Here is a 19,757-nt window from a genome sequence, read left to right on the forward strand (position 1 = left end):
AAGAAAGAAAGAAAGAAAGAAAGAAAGAAAGAAAGAAAGAAAGAAAGATCCCACACTGCATGATTTGAAATAACCAATATACACGGGGAACTTGGTCATTCTGAGGCACCAAACTAGCCTCAATAATCTCCAGATATAAACAGCAAACGCCTCAACCAGGTTTAGTCTTTAATCATGCCGAGGATAAGAACACCAATGCAAAATTTGTCCTGGAGAAAAAAATAAATCCTACCTCTGGTTGATAATCTCCATACTCAGCTTGTAGAGCCAAGGATGCTAGTAATAAAGAAGTCTCATCATCACAGTGCATCCTCTCCTCCAAGATATCTTTTCGCAGCTGAAGATAATACTGATGACAGGTCAGAGTATGTCTGGGAAAACAAATACATACACAAAACATCTAGGTTTTTGATCTTGAATCTTGGGGTGATTTTTTTTTTATTGGCATATAAGTTTAGTTGCCCAGATGGCTTATAATTAAGCATAAGAAATTAATAAACTATATTGAAGGAAATACTTCTTTTATGATAAAGAAGACTTTATCATTGATCAGAATAAAATAATTCAGAATAAAATAATAAGCAATGATAAATAAGACTTTATCATTGATCAGAATAAAATAATATCATTGATCAGAATTCAATAATTCAATAATAAAATAATTATTGAAAATAATTATTTCAATAATTATTTGAAATAATTCAGAATAAAATAATTCAGTAAACTAAAGGGTCAAAACACCAGGGGCCAAAAAGAGAAACGTAGAAACTCTTGTGTACTCACTGTATTAGACTAACATCATCCATGAAAAATTTAATTCGAAAAAACAAAGTAAAATTAACAGAGGCTTTGCTCTTTTTCTTTGGTTCTTCTTTCCATCCCTCTGGGGCCACTTTGGTTAATTTTAGATCAGGATCAACAAAGAAATATTCATTATCTAGAACAGAATGAGAAATATTCAGATAAAATAAAAATACTTTCATGTTTTCTTTTAATTTCTTCATTTTTTGGTCAGACTTACACAAAACAGTTTTATCAGAATAAAACAGGATTGTTAAGAAGTATGACAGGGAATTCTGAGGCACTGCATATGGATGGGAGGCAGTATGGCTCAGTCTTTTATAAATGAGAGCTCTGAAGACAGACAGATGTGGATTCAACTCCTAGCCACATCATTTACTACCTGTGTGATACTGAATAAATTATGTAACCTATCTAGACATCAATTTTCTTGTCTGTAAAATCAGGATAGTGCTAATTGTTGCTTTTTAGGGTTGTTGTAGAGATCAAATGACATAATCGTTATAAAATATTTGGTAGTTTAAAGCATGTGGCACATGGTAAGCATTCAATAAATATTAGCTATATTTGTTATAGTTGAGCTACCATTGAAACCTAGAAGGAACAATAATCATCATTTTATTTTTAGTTTTAATGCATCATTTAATTCTTGATTCTCTCCAAATAAAAGATTAGTCAGTAAGATCTGACTTATCCAGAATGTTTAAGAAATTAGATACAAAATTAGATACAAACTTCTGACTAATTGAGTATTTTTATACAGACAGTATTACATGATTAGTCTAAAACTGTAATTAGTAAAGTGATAGAACATCAATAGGCACTAATCGAATATTTATTGGATGACTCTACAAAATGAATTATTAGTGTTTAAGGAACAAGAATTCAATAAACTAAGTTGAAAGACATATTTCTTGTATGACAAAGATGGTGTTATCCTGATCTTGTAGGGTTTCAGGGTGATTTGATCCTTCAATTATAATTTATTGTACTTTGTTGTCAAAGCTTTTTAAGTTATATTTTGAGGTAAACAGGAATCTGAAGTATTGAAGAGTAATTTATAAATATAGTAATATTAAAGAAATATTTATTTAAACCCAGCTTCAAAGGCTTTCTTTTTGTAAAAAAAAAACTAATTCTTTTTTTAAAAATGTATTTATATTTTATTTATTTTTATTTTTGGCTGCATTGGGTCTTTGTTGCTGCGTGTGGACTTTCTCTAGTTGCAGCAAGCAGGGGCTACTCTTCGATGCGGTGCATGGGCCTCTCATTGCGGTGGCTTTTCTTGTTGCGGAGCATGGGCTCTAGGCACATGGGCTTCAGTACTTGTGGTGCACGGGCTCTAGAGCACAGCCTCGGTAGTTGTGGTGCACGGACTTAGCTGCTCTGCTGCATGTGGGATCTCCCAGACCAGGGCTCAAGCCCATGTCCCCTGCACTGGCAGGCGGATTCTTAACCTCTGTGCCACCAGGGAAGTCCCCAAGGGGTTTCTTATTGCTATGACAATTCTAATTGATAAACAGCAGCAGTTTCTACTGAATCTGTGTTCTGAGACCCCCATGGTTGTGAACGTCACAGGTCAGTGGATGTTATGCTTAAAATATGTGAAATGACTTATTTTCCGTCATCAACTGACAACATTTAGGAAGACACTGTTTCTAGGATAGTAAGCTGAAGAAGTTGATATGGAAATTCAGAAATAGGGTCCTGCTATATATTCAAACTCATATTAGCAGAATACTAATTTCTAGAGTACATATGTAGGCAAAATTATGGTCCCCAAAATATAACAATTAAAATCTATGTTTATATAGCCAATGTCAGAGAAAAATCTTCATGATCAGGTACAGAAGATGCTAAAAAGACACGGCTATTAAAACAATGTACCTAGTTAGGAAAAGGAAGGGAGTTCCTAACTCCTACTTCTCAATGCTGACATATCCATGTAGTTAATATTTCCCAAAAGAAGGTTAGGCAGAACAGATATAGGAAGTCGTTGTTGCCAAGTTTCCATACTATACCCTGAATTTAAAATGCCTTGGTACCTTTGAGGGTAGCTAAAGCAAACAAATGATGTTCCACTAAGCCAATATGGGCCACAAGCATATCAAACACATCTTTACATATAGTTTTGGTATCACAGGTCAGTTCCAGTTTCTGTCCACTTAGAAGCATTATGTTTACTTTTCTTCGGTTATCCTCATTCTTCCCTTTCTTGGTCTACAATTGAAAAAAATGAATGGAAGTTATCAATGTAAATATTATAAGAATTTTACTGTTTTAAAAAAATCATTACTAAAATTATTTTCTAAAAGTGACACCAAGTGGTTTTATTACTTACAAGGATAGACCGCGGCAAATCCAAAGATATATATGGTTCAATCGTCATTTTCACAAACTCAGGGCCAAAGAAATTCTGTGAATCACAGAAGTAGAATCAATAGTTTTTATCATTTATTCTAGCTCTTTCCATGAAAGGAAAATAATGTAATAATAATAATAGTAATGATAATAATAAACAACTACATGTAAGGCCACCATATTAGAACTAGTGATCTGAAACAAATGTAAAAACTTTCAATAAAGAAGTATGGTGGAATTTGCCAAGAGCGGGAATGGAATATGCCTTACACTAAGTGTGAATAGAAGTTCTATCAGCTTCATTTTCTACCAGCAACATAAAATATAAAGCCTGGCTTTATATTGTTTTACGTAAATAAAGGTTTTCATTTTTTGGACTCCAGGTAGACTCAAACTACCCCCCCCCCCAAAATAGCAGTCTCAATTACTGAAGTAATATAGAGTTGTCAAGTTCACATAAGGATTTGGTTTAATAATGCTAATGTGTAAAGTTATTGAACAGAATTTCATTATTTCAGAGAATGATATTCAATTTGTCCTAAAACAAGTCTTAGTTATTGGACAACATCTATTTTGATATTACAAAAGACACATCCATCTGTAATCAAGTTCTGGGAATCCTGTCCTTTTTTGTTCTAATTAGTGACAACTAGGGATATTATAAGTATCACAGTCTCTGCTCCCTATTGCTGCTTCTAGTAAGAAAATAATATCTCAGGAGCTGGGGAGAGTAGAGTCCACATTCTGCATTTACTTCTTTTCAATCTACTCTTTCCCTTTATGTCTTGTATATCCAGGGTTTTCTGCCTAGAGGGGAGAATTGGTTGAAGAGATAACTTAAAACAAGTTAGACTCCAGGAGGGAGCAGCATTCAGAATAGATGGAAAAATTATGTCCAAATGGGCAAAAGGTAGAATGAACACAGGGCTAATTTTTAGGCCAAAGGCAGATGGTGTGTGCGGGGGGGCGTGCTTTCGTGCATGCATGTGTTTGAACTAATGGGGGGTTACTGGAGTTTTATTTTTGTTGGTTTCTTCTTTGCATTTCACTGTACATTCATTTGGTTGCTTGATGTGGGAATTCTATCCAACAGCCAGGTGTGGAACATGTGACAGGTACCATTTAAGTAAAAGTTTAACAGTAAGCATTTGTTAATACTCAACGAACCAGTAGGACACATTTTAAATGAGAATAGAAACAGAGTAGAAGAAATGACAATAGTCTGCCATGGAAAACACAGAATTTGATACAGATCAAATGAGGCAATAGAGTATGAACATTAAAAATCTGTCTGCATCAAAAATAATACAGAAAAAAAAAGAACTAAAAACTTATGTTTTGGGAAATAACATTAGTTCAACTGTGAAATTGTTCCTCCTAATACTAGTACTATTTTCAGCCTCAAAAATATAGCCTTCCTACTCTTTTTATTTTATTTACTTATTTATTTATTTGGCTGCACTGCACGGCTCTCAGGATCTTAGTTCCTCCACTAGGGATCAAACCTGGGCCCCCTGGAGTAGAAGCATGGAGTCCCAACCACTGGACCTCTAGGGAATTTCCCCTTCCTGCTCTTTTTTTTTTTTTTTTTTTAGAGAAAACACTGTGTGGTCCTTCAACGACCAACAGTTCAAATTCTCTAGTCATTGATATAGCACGTCTCTGATGAAGAAAGCACACACTGACTGACTGAAAGGAAACACAGGTTTTTAGTGAGATGACACATAACAGCGGCATACTATAAAGGTAGAGACTCTCTAATGAGCCAAAGTTCTGCATTAGCTCTCTGAAACTATGATTTTAGAAAAAAATGTGTATATATGGTGCCTTTTATGCTTTATGTGGGCCTTTAATTACTGGAAGCCCATGCTATCCTGCCTATTGCTTAATTTTGACAAATGTATTGGTTATAATGATAAATTGATGAAGCCTTATTGAATTTCTTCCCTTTGGCTTGAAATAAATTCAGTTGTATTTTATTGGAATCTAATAACTTTAAAATTAGACACTGTCTGGGCTTCCCTGGTGGTGCAGTGGTTGAGAGTCCGCCTGCCGATGCAGGGGACACGGGTTCGTGCCCCGGTCCGGGAAGATCCCACATGCCGCGGAGTGGCTAGGCCCGTGAGCCATGGCTGCTGAGCCTGCGTGTCCAGAGCCTGTGCTCCGCAACGGGAGAGGCCACAATAGTGAGAGGCCCGCATACCGCAAAAAAAAATACAAAAAATTAGACACTGTCTTAATAAATTACAACCCAATTCCACATTTTAAAAATTAGCATAATGAGACACAAAGTGGTTTAAAAATGTACATAAAGACATATTATTAGAAATTGAATTATTAGAAACTGAATCCAAGTCTTCTAATTTGTAGTTCAGTGTAATTTTCACCATGCAATACTGTTTCTTCTCCTTAGAAGACTATGAGGAAAATTTGAATTCTATCAATTTCAGGGTAGACAAATATGCTTTTAGGAAGATTCTTTGAAATAAGCAAGAAAACCCAAAACAGAATAAGATAATATACTTTCTTAGTGTAGGACTAAAAAGAAAAAAATCATTCTAGATTTTATCACTTTCCTAACATTTATTTTGCTTTTGAAGAATTATTTGTAAATGAACAATACAAATGAGATACTGCCTCATCTATCAAATTGGTGATAATAATAAAAAAAAGAATGATAATATCAGAGTCGGTAAGAATATGGTGAAAACAGACATGATCAGAGGAAACATAAATTGGAAGAAACTTTTAAAGGGCAATTTGACAATATGTATAAAATGTCTTAAAAGGTATTTGCCTTTGACTTGGCTATTCTACTTGGAGGAAGTTATCTGCAAAGATTTAGCTATAAGGATGTTCTATAGCAATTACAAATTAGAAACATTTTAAATGTCCAATAGCTGGAAACTGATTAAATAAATTATGGTACACAGTATGTTCACATAATGGAGTACTTTACAGCCCTTAACAATAGTATTATAAAAGTTGTAAAATGTTCATGATATTTTATATGAGAAAAGACTATGTTCATTTTGAGCTTATGCTTATAAAAATATAGAGGATATATATTGAAAGAAAAATAAAGCAACTAAACACATAAAAGAAAAATTCCCCACAGACACAAGATTTGTTCTTTCTTATCTTTGGATATTGTAATATGAAGATATGATGCTTGGAGATAATGCAGTCATCCTTTAACTATAAAGAGAATTACTGTCAAAATTCTGAGAATGGCAGAGCATAAAGATGGAATGCGCTTGATAGCATTCTTGAGCTTCTGAACCACCTCTGAACTCTCTATCTCTGATATTCTTGGTTTGTGGGATAAAAAATTTCTTAATATTAAAAAATAATCCGCCACAATACTGAATAAAGCCAGTTGACTTTAGGTTCATGAATATATTTTTAAAATATACAGTTAAGATACTCTAACTCCATCTAATGTTTTTTTAAAAATGAAATCATGAAAACAGCTAAATATTTATTTTAGTATCAACCAACAAGATATTTAACACCAATGGAAACTAATATGAGATTTCAATTTTAACTACAGGCAACCTATAGGATACCTATAGAATTTTTTAAAGTACTTTGTATAACATTACCCTATGAGGCCAAGTTTAGGTGCAATAACCTGAGAATCAACTTACTCTTAGTTTTCTTTGGGTCATGGCTGTTTCTAGGGCCATTTCTCTTAAGGGATCCCTGGTGATGTCAAGCATGGAAGCTTTGAGTGTGTCTCCTGGATACAGGTTCAGTCGAGACTGTCTAAGGGCCATTCTGGCTTGCAGCTGCATCATTTCTTCTTCTTGCCGTTTTAGCATAATCTCTTGATTAATTAAGTTGCCTTCAAGGGGTGTTTCATATTGTCTGCTATATAGAAGAGAAAAGTAAGGGTTGGGAAGAAAACAATTACTTTAAGTCTAAACAAGAAAAAGTCATGTTAAGTAAGGTATCAAGAATGTAAACAAATTTTATTTTTTCATTTCAGAAGAACCATTGCAGTAATATTTGAGTCCTATTTTTAATATATTAATATAGTATGGTGTCCCACTTGTAGGTAGATCTACATCCTTCACCTCTTCTCTTAACATCCCAGCATCTTCTGAAAACTGCTTCCCCTGCAGTTCTCTCAGATCGGGGCTGTTTTATTCTCCTAATCTTGCACCAGTGGGCCGGGACATGCGATAGAGATTCCCCGTGATTTTTATTTCAGCTTCCAGATCATTACTAACCCGTCCTCCAAGAGCCCCCATCTTCTCTGAAGTACATGCTATGAACTCACACCATACACTGCTCTGCTTTGCTCTAGACATTGTCCTGTGGTCAACTCCCCCTTATTCATGAAAGATTTAAGTGGCTGACTCAGCGGTCTTCACCACTACTGCTGTCATCATTCGTGGTGGTGTGACAGAGATTGAAGAGTGCTCCAACACCCTGGCCTCCTCCACCTCAGCCAGCAATCTACGCCCATTGTTATGCTGGCTATTACCAATAACTGCACCACCTCTAAAATTTCCTATTTCTATCTTTCAATACCCTCTCTATCTAATCTCCTTATTTTTTCTAGCTTACTTCCTCTTACACTCCCCTTCAAATAATTCACCAACTCTATCAGGAATTGTAGTCCATTGACTCTACCACTTTCTCTCTATTAACCCTCTCTTGCTCTTACACTGCTTGAATTCTAAGGCCCATCATTAAAATCATTCCTTTGCATTCAACCTCAACTCTCATGAAACTGCAGAACCATGCTGACTGATCTCAGTGGGTTCTTAGTACTGCCTGGTGATTAATTTTCTTAGAGAACTATTTCATATTTTCATCCTTGTCTTTTCTTTTCAAAACTCCAATACTTTCTCCCTCGTCTCCTCTCAACTGATGAATTTTCCTCAGTTTTCTTGGTGAAATAAGGAGCAATCAGGAAGTAACTTCCTTATCCTTCTACCACTGGACTTTCCAAATCTATATCCGTATGTTCTGCTGTCCTTTTCTGTTACAACGGATGGATCTCCTGCACACTTATACAGGCGTCAAACCTCTACCGTGCATGGGATTCCAGACCTCTCCCCCACCCAAAGACTTTGCTCCTGCAATTACCCTCTCACATGCATCACTAGTCTCATGCACTAGGTTATTCTCATTAGCATACAAACATGCTACACTATTTTCTACATAGAACAAAAAAATCCTCCTTTGGTTCCACACCCCCTTTCAGATTCTGTTTCATTTTTCTGCTGTCTTTTAGAGTAAATTTCTTCAAAACTGTCCTTTAAATTTTATCTCCATTTCATCTCCCACTCTCTCTTGGACTCAGACCAATAGTTTGAGTCCTTACCATTTCACCAAAACTAGTCACAAAAATGACTACCTTCTGTGTTACCAAAGCCAAAGGATAATTCTTAGTTTGCATCTTACTTGATCTCTAAGCATCATATAACATACAGCTGCTTAATCATTCCTCTTCTTAAACATCTGACTTCTGGGAAACCATGCTCTTTTTATTTTCCTTCTACTTCACTGGCTCCTCCCTCTCAGTCTCTTTTGCTGGCTCCTCCTTCATTTCTAATCTCTTAATGTTAGACTGCAACAGTGCTCAGACCTCCAGAGTTTTCTAGTCTCCACAGTCTTCATACCTACCTGATCTCATGTAGTCACCTAGTCTTAATTATCTTATATTCCCATAACTCCAGGCTCTCCCATGAATTCTAATTCTACTCACCTGCCTAAGTGAGTGTTCTACTTGGATGTTAACATGCATCTTTAACCTTACATGTCTAAAACCAAATTCTTGATACTTTTTCCTTACGTGCAACCTTCTCTCAATCACTCACTGGTTGCTTAGGACACAACTTGGAGTCATTCTTGATTCCTCTTACAAATCCCACATCTGAATGACCAGCAAATCCTGCAGGGCACAACCCTGAAGAAATCTGTATTTGAATCTTCTTTACCACTAGCAACCTAATCTGTGCTGTATGCAGCTCAAATGGAGTACTGTAATTGCCTCCTAACTGGTGTTTTACTCCTGCAATCTGTTCTTCACAGAACAGATCAATTCCATTAAAATGTAAATTAGATCATGGCTCTCTATGCTCTCAACCATCCAATGGCTTCCCATTACACTTAGAATAACATCTGAAGTGCTCACCTTAGCTTTTGAGGTCTGATATGATTTGGGTCCTGGTTACCATCCACTCTGCCCTTCACTCATTCTGCTGCCTTCTGTGTTATGCTGCCCTTCCTGCTATTCCTCTAACATGGACATATCTCCCCTACCTCAGGGCCTCTGCTCTTGCTGTTCCTTTTGTCTGGAACTTTCTTCCCCCTGATATCTGCATGTTTTACTTCCTTGTTGCAAATAGTTTTCTTTTCAAATGTCGCCCCTTGGGAGAGGCCTCCTCTGATCACCCTACCCTATGAAAACTAGAATTTGGACATCACACACCTGTAGTTTCTAACCCTTTAGCCTGATTTATTTTTCTTCCAAGCACCATCACACTCTGATGGTGCATTACTTACTTGTTTTTTCAGTGGTTTACTGGCTATCCCTCAGCACTAGAAAATCTCTTTAGGGACTTCTTGATCTTGTTCATGACTCCATCTCCAGTACCTATAAGTACCCAGTACATGGCAGGTACTCAATAATCATTTGTTGCGCAAATGATTGAACATGATTTTATGGCTCACTCTCACTTAATGGGGTCAAGGAAAATGGTAAGAATTTGAATCTTTACATTTTAACTCACACCTGTCATTTTCATCAAATATATTAGCCTTCTTGTTCAAATTATTTTATACCTACTAACAGGTAGCAAAAAATGACTGATCATCACTTTATCTGGCCCAACACAATATCTGGTAGAAATTCCTATAAAGATTGAAATATTTGAGAGGCAAAAAACAAACAAACTAAACAGACAAAACAAACGAACAGGGACTTCCCTGGTGGCGCAGTAGTTAAGAATTCCCCTGCCAATGCAGGGGACACAGGTTCGAGCTCTGGTCTGGGAAGATCCCACACGCCGCAGAACTAGGCCCATGCACCAAAACTACTGAGCCTGTGCTCTAGAGCCTGTGCTCCACAACAAGAGAAGCCACTGCAATGAGAAGCCCACACACCACAAGGAAGAGTGGTGCTCCCTTCCACCGCTCACTGCAACTAGAGAAAGCCCGCGTGCAGCAAAGAAGACCCAATGAAGGAAGGAAGGAAGGGAGGGAAGGAGGGAGCGAGGGAGGAAGGAAGGAAGGAAGGAAGGAAGGAAAGAAAGAAAAAGAAAAACGAACAAAAAACTCAGAAAACCTAGATGATTTAGGAATGAATAAATAGGTTCTTTTGAGACAGAAAAAATGGTTACATCATTAAGCAGATAGGCACAGAAGCAGTGGGAATTGCACTATGTAAAAATTGTACTTCAAAAGTTAACACAGAAAAAAAACTTAGAGTTGCTCTTTGGAAAACAGCTTTGAATATCTTTTTTGGTCACTGAAAGACACTTTTGATAGCTCAAAATCCAAAAATTACTCATTCTTCTGGATCTGACTCATAATTTCCTGTTAATCTCCCCCCACCCACTATGATACAAATCAATAGCACTGTCTCGATCTGTTTTTCCATTTCATTCTAGCTAAAGAAATGGAAATTTTATAAAGAAGCAGGCAACATGTCTAAATACAGAACTATTTATAGATCTCACAAATATGTGACCTAAAGAACAAACAGAACCTCCCGATTAAGTACCAGCATGTTAAGGATATTATCAGAAGCCTTTGTACACATACAGAAAACTCTGCACTTGAATAAGGAATCTGGACACTACTTTAATGTGTTTTTCCTTGCGCAGAAAGAAGAGATGGGGTACTCTAAAAGAAGTAGAGTTTAGCACCTTACATTAAATGTAATAAATACACAGACCTGACAATCTACTTCTCCTTGAAATATTTTTTTTCACCTATAACTTTATCTAATACAGATGTTAAGAACACTATGTTGTGTTTTTTACCCTCTTAAAGTGTGAAATAAAAGGTAGCTTATCACTAAATTACGATTTGATGAGCTAAGGCCTCAATGTTAATGTTTCCTAAAATTAAACTGGAAACAGTCAAAACTAAGATTCTTTTATAATGCTGACGCTTTTAGGTACCTTATAAAGAAAATTGAAATAAGACTCACAAAATGGTTCAATTTTGTTTGGAGGAATATGTATTTTAAATAACTAGCAAACTGACTATAAAATCAATCAATCAGATTGGGAGTTTGGGATTGACATGCACTCACTGCTATATTTAAAATGGATAACCAACAAGGACCTACTGTAAAGAAAAAAACAGAAAAAAAATCAATCGATCAACACATAATCCCAACAATTCTTCCAGTTGTTATCTTTACTCCTATTTCTGATTAAGTTAAAAGGGCATCATGTTAACTATTTATAAGTTTTCTCCAAATTACATATATAGAGAAGAGTGACTTCCTCAATTCAACACAGAGCTTAGTGCAATTCAACATTTGCTTCATATGGCTGGTCATCCCAAAACAGTTTTGCTTCTTTAACAAAATTATGTAATATCAAGCATAGATCTGTCTTTGTCTCTTACCTCTTTGGTCAAAATTACCAAAATAGTAATCACAAATACTATTACCACAATGGGGTCATAAAAATAGAAAATGCTATTATGCAAAGATCATACCACTTTAGGTAAATGAATACTTATTAGAGCTTTCCTCAAAGAAAGTATCATAGACTTTTTTTTTTAAAGATTTTTTTTTGATGTGGACCATTTTTAAAGTCTTTATTGAATTTGTTACAATGTTGCTTCTATTTTATGTTTATGTTTATGTTATGGAGGTTTTCTGGCCTCCAGGCATGTGGGATCTTAGCTCCCCAACCAGGGATTGAACCTGTACCCCCTGTGTTGGAAGGTGAAGTCTTAACCATTGGACTGCCAGGGAAGTCCCTCAGACTATTTTAAAAGGAACAAGAGGGAAGAGAAAAACACACAAGTTTCATAAAAACTGGAATATTAAGGAATAATTTTAGTGCAATGTAATTACTTGGAGTCTAAACCCTGGATAAATTGTCTGCTTTAATCACATGGCTAGGGTTACCTGGTCTATTAATAGTTTACAGGTATGAAACAGTGTCTGCCAGAATTAATCAACTAAGGGGCAAGTTTTTGTTAATTTTCAAATGATTCTTTTGTATATAATGGCACTTGAACTAAAGGAACTGATATCAAATTTAAGAGGATTCCTGTCATTTGGGAGTAAATTTGGAAGCAACCTCTTGTTCTCTAATATCACATTATGAATTTCAAATTAATGTGTAACATTAATAACATGCTTCTGTTCACGTAAGGAACCTGTACACACCTGCAAAAGATACACATTAATATATTCACTACTGATTTGACACTTTTCAGTTCAAACAAAGTAAATCAATCCATGCCTATAATACCACCATTCTAACCCTAGCACAAGAATAATACACACCTTATAAGAAACCTGAGTATTTCAGTATGAAAATGAACTCTAAACAGCCCGAAGTGGGCTTTAAAAAATACAAGATGACCTCTTTTAAGCCAGGAAAAATGTAGTGAAAAATTAACTTTTTACATAATAGGTTATTCAGTAGTAACCTATTAATTATTCATTCAACAAATAATACTCACTGAAAGCCTGCTTGTTGAGCCCATTCAACCTCGAAAGAAGTATTATTCTCTTAGAAATCAAAGTTTACTATCTTCTCACAGATGTTTAATGCCGTGCCTTCAGAACTTCCTTACTGTTAATAAGTTATTTTATATTCATGTTAATTTAAAAATCAAGCACAAACTATAAATAATCAGGGCCAATTCTAAAAGATTCCAATAACTCAAACTACTGTAACATCTTTTACATAATTGAATGAATTTGCAAGACCTTAAAGAGGAGGAAAAGGAAAAGGAAAATGGAGAAAACAGGAAAAAGAATAATTTTTTAAAATTCTCCTTGATTCTAACAAAGAAAAAAAAAACACCAGCAACAGGAAATATATTATCATTTTTTCATATTACATACCTTGGTCTCTGTGACTGGCCTTGACTTGGGGTTTCACCTACCCCTGGGAGACCACTGTTGGACTCAAATCTCTTTGACACTTCACTTTTTCTCACTAATTGTGAATGAAACAAAAATAGTACAAGTGAGAAAAATATCAAGTAATCTTATTTAAAACTCAAGCATTCAGCAGACACATAAGATAATTTTTACAAATCATATTCATGTAATCAAATTAGTGACATAATGTCAATAAACTCTTTAAAGGTAAGTCATGTTATTTTGAAAACAATTATTTTCTCTACTATGAAAATGACTACACTGCTATTTGATGAAACTGCTATTAAGTTCCTATAATACCGTTAAAATGAGTAACTGGAAGTTTTTTATAATTAAAAAATTTTACATAGAATTATTCTTTTGACACCTTATATCTCAACACTACTGAAAGAGAAGAACAATCATGGTTTCTTAAGAACATTTTGCTTGTTCAGATCCCTCTCACCTTTTCTGAAATCTGATTCAGAGGAAACAATAGATGGACTTTCACTGCAGGTACTAAAGATATCACTGTGGTAAGTTTTGTATCTTCGAATTGGTTCTGAAAGGATTAAAACATAAACATTAGAAAGCAAACTCATTAGCTGTTCCACACAAATCAAATAAGGCACTAAATTTATTCTTGTGAGACTAGAACATTTTTATACATTGCTTTAAATTTAATAATGGATAGGTGGTATTCAAAAATGTGACTACAGTTTTGAGGCAGTTTGGCATACGGGTTAAGAGCCTGGACTCTGAAGCTAGATTTGCTAGGGTCCAGTACTTACCAGGTGCATGACTTTAGGAAGGTATTTAACCTTCCTGTGACTCTTCTTCAACTGAAAAGAGGGTATAATAGTGTGTGCATCTCATAGGGTTGTTGTGAGCATTAAATGAATTAATATATGCAGAGCTCTTAGAATACAGTGTATGCTACAGAAACATCATTCTTTGCACTAGGTGCTATGAGGATGGAAAATCCAAAGACACAGTCCCAAGTTCAAATAATTTAAAAAGCAGAAGTACAAAATACTTAAGACGGGACATGTGGGGACGGGGTGGGGGGCGGGGGGAGCTGTGTAGGGATGTACGGTGTGTGCTCTGTATCAGGGGGGCAGAACTCCACTAAAATCTAAATTCTACCTTCTAAATGTTTCTGACTCACCCCTCTTCTTTGTACTCATGATCACTATCATAGATGACTATTCAGCTCAAGCCTGGACTACTTCACGTGTCCTAGATTCCCCTCTGCAGTCTTGCTTTCTTGCTTGTCTCGTATTATAATGCACATGACAAAGAGTGAACTTTCCAGAAATGAAAATCTGAGCATAATACTGTATTTCTTAAACTTCTTCAAACTAGAGTTTTCAAGATACAGTTTAGTATCTCCTTAGCTTAGTATTCAAAGCCTTTCCATAAGGTGGTCCCTGACTACATTTATAGCAGTAGCTCTTCATATTCTGAAGTCATAGGTTCTTACTTGCTAGAATCAGATGAAAAGCACAGACCTCTCTTCTCTGCCTGCCCGCCCAAAGCACACTGAAATACACAAACATTGAAAAAGAACTTTAAAAACTCAATCCAGGTAGAACCCTTGTTCCAGGGCATCATCACCATCCACTTCTCCAAATTTTGCACTTGTGTTACTGAATTTACAGATAACCAAAAGCATATAAACTTTTAGATTCTCTCCTGAAAGATACTTTCCCTGCTAGAAATGCCTTTCTTCCCCTTTTCTTTTGAATACTTTTTCTTTTTCCTTTAAGAGAAGCCTTAAAGGAAAAAAATCTTTCATGTCCACAAAAGCTTTCATGACCAACTCAAGGCTGAGTTAGATATTGCTTCTTGTACTTTCATATTGCCTTATGCTTAAAAAATTGTGACTCTTCCACTGCCTAATATTGATATTTCCTTCTCTACTTGTTTGTTTCCTCTACCAAAATTATAAACTCTGACAAAAAGGATTGTGCCTTTTTCAGATATACCTCTAGTGTCTAGCAAGTGTCTGATGCATAGCAAGCACAAAATAAATATTTTCTGAGTAAATATGAATGAATGAATGAAAAGATGAATATATGTGATACACAAAGGTCACTGATGACCTTTAAGAGGACTATTTCCATTGCACAGACAGGTGAGAGACCAAATCAGACTAAATGATAGTAAATTGAGAAAAGGAGTAACACTATTCTTTCAAGAAGTTTGAGGGTTTGAGAAAGAAAAAAGATTTAAAAAAATAAACTAAATGAGACTAGATGAGTTATTAGGGTCTTTTTGGAAGAGTGAAATGTGAGGATGTTTTTAGGCAGTGGATAATAAATCTGTAGATTGGAGGAGATTGCAAATGATAGTGGGGAAAACTGATGGAAAAATGTGAAGGAACCAGGAGGAGGAGATGGGAAAAAACCAACATACATGGGATGGTTAATTTAGCAGGGAGGAAGAACCTTTCCTTCTTAAGAGAAAGAAATAATGAACAAAGGAAAGAGTGAAAAAACAGAGGGAATCCCAAGATACTCATCAGAAATTTGCCATACTCCTGGTAATAAAAGTAAATCACGGGCCTCCCTGGTGGCGCAGTGGTTGAGAGTCCGCCTGCCGATGCAGGGGACACGGGTTCGTGCCCCGGTTTGGGAGGATCCCACATGCCACAGAGCGGCTGGGCCCGTGAGCCATGGCCGCTGAGCCTGCACGTCCAGAGCCTGTGCTCCACAACGGGAGAGGCCACAACAGTGAGAGGCCCGCGTACCGCAAAAAAAAAAAAAAAAGTAAATCACTTCCTGAGAAGAGTAAAGAAATTCTGCTGTGAAAAAGTGTTGAGTCAGAAAAAAAAAAAAAAAAAAAAAAAAACCATGAAAGCTTTTATGTTACAGTGAGAGTTTAGATTAGGCTAGAATGCATGAATTTTATTGGAACCAATCAGAATGGTTTTGTGGCTTTTTCTAGGCACTAGAGAAAGCAGACCATGGGAAATACCTAGAACTGAGGAGTGATATGGGATTCATGGTAGCAGATAATCAAGGTATGTGAGGGTTTCTTTTTTACTAGTTTGCAAACTTGAGGACGGGTACTTCACAAAATGAATTATTCCCTTGTGCTAGGAGGTGTTTAACAGAGATTGTTAAAAGAAAAAGAGATGAATAAATGAATGAAATAGTTAAATGGCACCACAGAAACCAGGCTGGAAACCAGGATGGAAATGATGGGCTGGAAAAATTGGGAGCTCATGCTGAGGCAAAGGATAGGAGTAATACTGGGAAGAGTTGAAGGATAAATGACTGGCCATGGACTTGATGGAGAGGAAGTTGTGTATTGTTCTTATAACAATGTTTACCAGGAGAAGCATGCACAATATAGAAGACTCCTACTTTGTCCAGTTTTGTATACAGTGAACGTAAGTATCAAATAATACTATAATTAATAAAAAGAGTTTTGGAATTGAAAATCCAAGTATGTACCAAAACTTTAAAAAAAATGATTCCATTCTACCACAGGGAAGTCTCATGGTAAAATAAGTGATTAAAAAAAAATTTCTCTCTGGGACTTCCCTGGTGCCACAGCCTGCCAATGCAGGGGACACGGGTTTGAGCCCTGGTCCGGGAATATCCCACATGCCACGGAGCAACTAAGCCTGTGTGCCACAACTACTGAGCCTGCTCTCTACAGCCCGTGAGCCACAACTACTGACCTCACACGCCACAACTACTGAGGCCTGCGTGCCACAACTACTGAGCCCATGTGCCTAGAGCCTGTGCTTTGCAACAAGAGAAGCCACCGCAATGAGAAGCCTGTGCACTGCAGTGAAGAGTAGCCCCCGCTCTCTGCAACTAGAGAAAAGCTCAAGTGCAGCAACAAAGACCCGACGTAGCCAAAAAAAAAAAATGTGGGCTTCCCTGGTGGCACAGTAGTTAAGAACCCACCTGCCAATGCAGGGCACACAGGTTCGAGCCCTGGTCTGGGAAGACCCCACATGCCACAGAGCAACTAAGCCCGTGAGCCACAACTATTGAGCCTGCACTCTAGAGCCCGCGAGCCACAACTACTGAAGCCCACATGCATAGAGCCCATGCTCCACAACAAGAGAAGCCACCGCAATGAGAAGACTGTGCACTGAAACAAAGAGTGGCCCCCGCTCGCCATGACTAAAGAAAAGCCTATGCACAGCAACAAAGACCCAACGCAGCCAAAAGTAAAAATAAAACATAAAATAAAAATGCATAAAAAAAATTCCTCTGTTTTAAGATGAACGTGATTTGAAAGGATTGTAGAAGATGTCAAACAACAGTTTTATCTAATTTATTTATTAGTTTTATCTAATTTAAATGTAATGAACATAGTTAAATGGTTATGTAAGAAGAACTGCTATCTTCAAGGGGCACCAAAGAACTTTTTGTTTTATTGTACAGAACCTCCACGTTAAAGTTTTGAGGAATCTTCCCAACGTAACTTGACCAAATGACAAACCTGGCATTGTAACCTACAGGACAGTAAAATCAACAAGGCCAAGGGAAAGACCCAAATGTATGGAGGCAATATGGTTTTACCTCACAATGAAAAGTAGGAAGTTGCAACAAACCTATTCAGTGGACAGAGGAGAGAATTTCAGTCACTTGGATGTTAAGCCTGCAATAACAATTTCACACCCCATATTAATTGAATTTACTGCTTCATAACTATTTCTGCAAATTGGCTATATGAGAGTAAATAAATTTTAATATCCATTCTCTGGTGGTGCTTTATAATTATTCTTACATTATTTCATAGCGTCCACGTTCCCTGTCTTTTGCTCACCTATGTTTTGTTTCCTATACTCTGACAACACTAGTAAACTTTTTTCAATCCTTGAGTTCCTCTGTAAGACAAATTAATGTAACTTTGACAAACTCTTCTTAAAAATATAACACCAGGACTTCTCTCGTGGCACAGTGGTTGAGAATCCACCTGCCATGCAGGGGACATGGGTTCGAGCCCTGGTCTGGGAAGATCCCACATGCTGTGGAGCAACTAAGCCTGTGCGTCACAACTACTGAGCCTGCGCTCTAGAGCCTGCAAGCTACAACTACTGAGCCCACGTGCCACAACTACTGAAGCCCGCACGCCTAGAGCCCATGCTCCACAAGAAGAGAAACCACCCGCAATGAGAAGCCCGCGCACCAAAATGAAGAGTAGCCCCCGCTCACCGCAACTAGAGAAAGCCTGTGTGCAGCAATGAAGACCCAACACAGCCTAAATAAACAAATAAATAACTTTACACACACAAAAATATATATAACAATAAATCATCTTCCCGTGATGAACTACTGGTCTGTAAATGTTCTCAGTACCACACCCGGGGGGAGGGAGGACATTGCCTTATGATGCTTTACCGCTTCAGAGTAATAGGGCACAAAAACTCTGGAAACACAAACTAGATGACTAGCTTAGCAGGACAATTAAGGGGCAGGAAGAACTTTTCCCTTCTAAGGCTGGGGTAGGGGTGGGGTGTTTATGTTAATTAAAGTGGTAGGAATCTTTTGTGAGCTTCTTGTATTCCGAAATGCATCTTTTAAAAAAAAAAACGCTGTTAACCATGTTCCTTTCACTTAATGGCATGGCAGATATAACCAGCGTCGAGTTCCCAGGCAATATTTACTACACAGTCATGGTTATAAAAAGGTTAGAATCAGATTAAAGTTCTCAGCCAAAATTTACTACTCAGTTCTGCTTACAAGAAAGGTTAGCCCTTATAAGCTTTCCATTTCTGAATTAAATAATAAATGTAACAGTTTCAGGAATTACTATAAAATTACATGTCCTTTACCAAGAGAATCTGCATTGGTGTATAATAGAGGCATATTTTCCATGCTGACAGATAGAAACACTTCTTGGCTTTCTGATGACCTACACAAAAGGCACCCAGTAGACATTAACTAGATAGGTAGTAGCTTTCTTCCTCTGTTCTGGTCTGCAAAAGAAGGGTAATCCCTAATTTTCCACAAGGTGTCCTACCGTTATTGATGAGTTTTTTTGGAGGATCCAGACAACAGATATGTTTTCTATCTATATTTAAATGTATAGTATTAGCACTTTAGATTTGGTCCAGATCCCACAAATGTGGTATTAACTGAGTGATTAAAAACACACACACAACTTTTTATTATGAAAACTTCTAAACAGACACAAAAACAGAGAGTACAAGTCCTCATATGTACCCATCTCCCCGCATCAACAAAACCTAGTGATTGTTATTTTAATTAGAAAGTGTTATTTTTTTTAAAACAAAGAGATGCTTTTAAGTATTTATAGAATATTACAAAGTTTCCTGAATGCCAAAATTTTTGGATCATGTGCAATGGACCTATTAAGAATGTTCAAATACACATTTTATAAAATACAGGTGGCTACTTTCATTGCAATGTTAAAACTGCAATGGCAAAATTTTAAGCTGTCACCATTACAACTGGAGAACTGAATTTATTTGCCTTTTGTGGGATAAAATTAGACTGAGTATCTAATTAGTTGGTTTGCAAATTTC

At 36.7% G+C, this 19,757-nt stretch overlaps 1 protein-coding gene across 14 annotated transcripts in view; it reads right to left on the reverse strand.

The window, feature by feature from the left end:
* PTPN13 (protein tyrosine phosphatase non-receptor type 13) overlaps window positions 1–19,757 on the reverse strand; it is a 235,368-nt gene that overhangs the window by 90,909 nt on the left and 124,702 nt on the right. For 10 of the 14 annotated variants that reach the window (XR_003430610.1, XM_027095877.1, XM_027095881.1 and 7 more), the window contains 7 exons: window positions 13,707–13,802; window positions 13,223–13,316; window positions 6,813–7,035; window positions 3,143–3,217; window positions 2,847–3,021; window positions 784–937; window positions 233–371 (listed from right to left, as the gene is read on the reverse strand). Coding sequence is in view for 13 of the 14 variants with exons in the window: in XM_027095877.1 (XP_026951678.1) it covers window positions 233–371; window positions 784–937; window positions 2,847–3,021; window positions 3,143–3,217; window positions 6,813–7,035; window positions 13,223–13,316; window positions 13,707–13,802 (956 nt within the window). In the remaining variant the exon portion in view is untranslated. Of the gene's footprint in view, window positions 1–232; window positions 372–783; window positions 938–2,846; window positions 3,022–3,142; window positions 3,218–6,812; window positions 7,036–12,834; window positions 12,929–13,222; window positions 13,317–13,706; window positions 13,803–14,723; window positions 14,815–19,757 lie in introns of those variants that run through there. The other 4 variants (XM_027095878.1, XM_027095875.1, XM_027095886.1 and 1 more) reach the window with 3 other exon arrangements.

Source organism: Aethalodelphis obliquidens, unplaced genomic scaffold (genome assembly GCF_003676395.1).
Source record: "Aethalodelphis obliquidens isolate GAN/ISIS:26980383/991018 unplaced genomic scaffold, ASM367639v1 scaffold95, whole genome shotgun sequence".
Lineage (NCBI taxonomy): Eukaryota > Metazoa > Chordata > Mammalia > Artiodactyla > Delphinidae > Aethalodelphis > Aethalodelphis obliquidens.